The 5,000-nt window shown below is 51.1% G+C and overlaps 1 protein-coding gene across 6 annotated transcripts in view; it reads left to right on the top strand.

Moving 5' to 3' along the window:
- The window catches only part of osbp2b (oxysterol binding protein 2b), an 89,771-nt gene that overhangs the window by 65,259 nt on the left and 19,512 nt on the right, over positions 1-5,000 (top strand). For 5 of the 6 annotated variants that reach the window (XM_061260005.1, XM_061260007.1, XM_061260010.1 and 2 more), the window contains 3 exons: positions 328-559; positions 3,370-3,493; positions 4,978-5,000. The exon at positions 4,978-5,000 is cut by the window's right edge and continues 44 nt beyond it. In XM_061260005.1, coding sequence (XP_061115989.1) covers positions 328-559; positions 3,370-3,493; positions 4,978-5,000 — 379 coding nt within the window. The remainder of the gene's footprint in view (positions 1-327; positions 560-3,369; positions 3,494-4,977) is intronic. The other variant, XM_061260006.1, reaches the window with a different exon arrangement.

Below are 5,000 nucleotides of genomic sequence, written 5' to 3'. Positions count from 1 at the left end.
TCATTTCTTTCATTTTTTTTCTGAATAGGATAAAATTACGTCATATTGCCAAGGAGGTGAGAAAGTTTCACTCATTTCAAGGTTTGCCGATGGTAATATATAATATAACTTAAAACAAGATAATATTTTCTACTTGAGAGAGTAAATAAGACTTAAATCGTACCACAAGACCAAAACTCCCAGCTCGTTGGTAGCAATTGAGGGTGATGTGTCCTGCATAGGGACACACTAGACACACCCAGGGTGGGGATTGAACCTACAGCCTTCCGGCAGACGAGCGCTCGGACCTCCTGCGCTCACGTGCGTGTCCCCCCGTGTGTTCCCCAGGCGTGCCGGGACTTCCTGGACCTAGCGGAGACGCACAGCCGGAGATGGCAGCGGGCACTGCAGTATGAGCGGGAGCAGCGCATCCACCTGGAGGAGACCATCGAGCAGCTAGCCAAGCAGCACAACAGCCTGGAACGGGCCTGGAGAGAGGCGCCCGCGCTCGCCAGCAACACGCCCGCCACGCCCGCCGCGCCCGCCACGCCCGCCGGCCGCCAGGGTGAGAGAGCCGCCGGTACCGAGAGAGACCGCGCGCTACCGCCAGACTGCACGATACCGCTAGACTGCACGATACCGCTAGACGACACGCTACCGCTAGACTGCACGCTACCGCTAGACACGCTACCGCTAGACTGCACGCTACCGCTAGACTGCACGATACCGCTAGACTGCACGCTACCGCTAGACACGCTACCGCTAGACACGCTACCGCTACACTGCATGCTACCGCTAGACAAGCTACCGCTAGACAGGGCTGACAGCCGCACTACACCAACAGACTGTACCTGACTACACAACTACACAACCACTCACAGACTGTACCTGACTACACAACTACACAACAACTCACAGAGTGTACCTGACTGCACAACTACACAACCACTCACAGAGTGTACCTGACTACACAACTACACAACCATTCTAGTCTGTACCTGACTACACAACTACACAACCACTCACAGACTGTACCTGACTGCACAACTACACAACCACTCTAGACTGTAACTGACTACACAACTACACAACCACTCTAGACTGTACCTGACTACACAAGTACTCACTAGACCAGAGATGGACAATGACAATCCTGGAGGGCCGATGTATATGCAGGATTTTGCAGCGACCAGTCAGCTAGTTAGCCATATGCACCATGAATGATTGACGATTCAATTAGACCATAATAGAATGCTACAAGAAAAGAACTTTAATCGTCTGCTGTTTATATCACGCACTGTGGCTGAAGATGACAGATTGAGTAGATGATTGGTTCTAATTAAATAATCAAGAGCCGACGTTGGTCTGAAATCCAGAAACAGATACGGCCTGCCTTTCCCATCCCTGCACTAGACTGTAAGTGGCTGCACACAACCGACAATTTTACTGGTGTCTAAAAGGTTATGGAAGTCCTGTCCAGGTGTTCTAGAATTTTAAATAATCATTTCACCTGGAACTGCTGCTCACACTGACTGACACCACGTAATATGTGATTTCCTGTAACAGGAGAGTCTTCACAGGTTCCAGAACATTCTGTCCTACCTCGTGCTCCTTATCTTACCCCCTTTAACTCGTCTGATTGAGGTTTAAGTCAGCTGAGTTCTCCTTTGCCTTCATATGACCTCGTTCCTGTTTTTGAGAGCGTGCTTGTAGTATACAGTATACTTTATTTGCCATATTGAGTGTGGTTCTCTGGTCCTCAGTCGTATTTGGTCCCCATAAGTGGGTTTCTATCCGTGTGTGTGTGTGAGTTTCTCTGGTCCCCCTAAGTGAGTCTCTATGTAGGTACTGGGGTCCCCATAAGTGGGTTTCTAGCCATGTGTGTGAGTTTCTGTGGTCCCAGTAAGTTGGTCTCTATGAGTGAGTTTGTGAGGCACTGGGGTCACCATGAGTGATATTTGTAAATATATTTGTGATATGCTGTGATCTCCGTCTGCGTTCTCCTTATGTTGATCCCCCATGTCGTCCCTGAGTGAGACTCTCGCAGCTGTGGCCCCCGGGGGGGGCAGACCCTCTCCCTCGCGTGCGGATCGAGAGCATTTCTGTCCCATCTGTGCTAATAACCGCTAACGCTCCCCTGACTGCCAGCTGCAGCTCCCGGCTCGTCCGCCTCTCTGCCTAATTATCGCCGCCCCGCTTCCCCAGAGGTTCCCAGGTCTTACCGGGCCGGGTCTCATCCCGAACCCGCCTTCCGGCCCACGCAGCCCCTCTGAGCCCCCTCTCCTCCCCTGGGCCCCGGGCCCTGATCCCTGCTCCCGCCAGCGCCCGGCGTCCCGGCCGCTGGCCGACGCGCGACTGAGGCTTCACCGCTAATCCGGCGCTCTCCTGCCGCGGAGCTGTGGGCGCGAGGCGCGGCCCGTTACGTCACACTGCAGACATTCAGTCTTCAGCTCGTCCTGTAACCAGACTCCAGATCTATATTAGCTTGTTTTGTCGAGCCACTTGTTTGCTTGACAAGTTAAACTTTCTTTCCCCGTTGGGCAAATCTTGAAGTGAACCTCATTTTGTCTTACTTAGCAAATAAAAAAAAATAGATAAAAGAAATAAGATTTTAAGTCTCAGTAAAAGACTAAAATACTTGTCTTATTCTTTGGTTTTTGCGGACTGCGGCGCGCCTCCCCAGATGCAGCTTAGAGAAGGGGAGGTGGAGAGAAGCAGCACTCTAAATTGGAGCGATTTTTCTTCCTAATTAGATCTGTTAACTTCGCTCTGTTGCTGCGCTGTAACCCTTGTTATTTCCCAGCTGTGAGTCAGTGGTTAAGTAGATGTTTCTATCAGATCTGTCAGGCGGCTGTAGGTGTAGATTACCTGCTTGCAAAACAGGGCCCAAACTTTTTAGTTTAGCTGCAGTGGTGGCATTTAAAGCAGGCCAGGTTCCAGGCAGGCCCTTTGCAGCGATGACGTCACTTCCTGAACTGAAGGGTGAGCACCTGAGATCCTCAAATCTGGCCCTTGAATCCAGATCCAGCCCTGGTTTTCTTTCCCTCCCAGGTGATTAACTGAACAGGTAGTGCTACTGGTCGGCCAGACCGTCTTCATACCTGACTGCCGGGTAAAGCGGGGGTGGAAAACCGGCAGTTCTCGCCCCTCGAGGGATGTAATTTGAGGAGCAGGGGTGTACTCAAGTCTCAGAGCCAGGCAGGGCCCCGGTCTGTTGTTAGGGTTTGCATTTACCTGTGGCTGTCAAGTCGTCCTGTGTTATCATTCGGTCTGGTTGACATGCCTTTATGTCCCATTCCGAACCTTAGGAGCCCTTAAGCTGACTGCTGGATAAAGATATTGTGTCTGTGGGACTCGATGGCGGGTAACCGTGGCTTTGGTTTCCCGTAGGAGGGAGCGAGCGTCCACTGAAAGGGGAGGCCAGTGACGAAGATGAGGATACGGAGTACTTCGACGCCATGGAGGACTCCCCTGCCTTTATAACCGTGACCGCTGCTGACCACACCCAGCACAGGTGAGTCTCACCTGGGGAGAGAGACGCTCTCTGCTCCCCGTTCACCTCCACTCCCAAACCTGAATTCAGACCGCCCTGGTCTCCCCTGACGACTTCAGTCACAGACTGACTGTGCCAGATACTCATCTCCGTGTTCTTAACGCTGTCTAGTCTAGTGTCTGAGGTGCTTGACTGGCACCAGGAAGGATGGTGGTTTCAAATCCCAGGGGTGGCCACAATGGGATCTGTTGGGCCCTTAACCCAACATTACTCCATTGCTCCACACCCCGTCTCCATGTGCTAAATACAGTATATTCATGAATGGCAGTACCGTGTCAGTCGGTGCTTTGTACTGTAATATACTGCAGCGGCACAAAGTGTGCGGATCGTCAATGGTCACACCTGGTCACCTGGTCCACCCTCATACGGAGGAAAGCGAGGAAAGTCAGGAGTTGACCATCTCGGTGGTTTACACAATCTGTGCTACATTGGAGCGTATTTTCTGACGGTGCCGAGCTTTTTTTGTGGGGGTTTCGTGTTTCACTTCCCTCCAGCTTGTGTGTGACAGGTTGCGAAACATTTTTCGAATAATCTGTCGAATAGGCTCCCCCCTTACCGCAGGGGCGGGGGAGAAGACCGCGAGCATGATTTCATCAGCTAGAGTATTTTTCCAACTGCAAGCGTTAGGTCTCACCTGTGGTACAGCAGAGCCTGTCAGACCCACAGAGAGTCAGCACAGCGAGGGAGTGGGCCTGTCCTGGGGTCCTGTTCCGGCCTCTCTCCTGAGACCTACATGAAATAACTCATCAAACACTTAAGCGTGTTATCTCCCATGTGCTTTCTATCTCTCCTTCTCTCGCTCTCAATTCAGAATTCTCAATTCAAAAGGGCTTTTTTCGGCCTGACATATTTCCACACACTGTACGCGTTTACGAAGAAAACATTACAATGTACGTAAATCACAGTGCATGACACGACATGTCACGACATATAAACACATATGTCATGACATGACACGACATGTCATGACATATAAGCACATATCATTTGCATGCATCGCTCTGTCGCTCCTCTGTGCCTTCTCACTGTGAGGCTTGCCGGCTGTAGACGGGAGACAGAGTACGTGAGCAGGGCATGCTGGGTAGGCCATGAATCACCAGGGCAGAAAGGCGCTCCTGTAAATAGATGATTTATCTTTCACGAGCGGCTGCCTTGAGTTTCCTGTAGATTGCTTCTCTGTGTCATTACATGCAATGTCAGGAACATATAACATGTAGCGGGGCTTTGTGTTTGTCGGGGTATACGCGTTATGGTCTTACTGTGTATCTGTGTGTGTGTGTGTGTGTATACGTGTGCGAGTGCGAGTGTGTGTGTGTGTGTGTGCGTGTGCGTGTGCGTGTGCGAGTGTGTATGCATGTGTGTGTGTGTGTGTTGTGGTCTTACAGTGAGTGTGTGTGTGCGAGTGTGTGTGATGTAGTTTACAGTGTGTATTCTGTGTGTTTCAGACGCTCAGTCAGTAACATCAGTG

This window comes from Conger conger, chromosome 11 (assembly GCF_963514075.1).
Source record: "Conger conger chromosome 11, fConCon1.1, whole genome shotgun sequence".
In the NCBI taxonomy this organism is placed as follows: domain Eukaryota; kingdom Metazoa; phylum Chordata; class Actinopteri; order Anguilliformes; family Congridae; genus Conger; species Conger conger.
The sequence above is the reverse complement of the archived record's forward strand: the minus strand, read 5'-3'. Positions and strand labels throughout refer to the sequence as shown.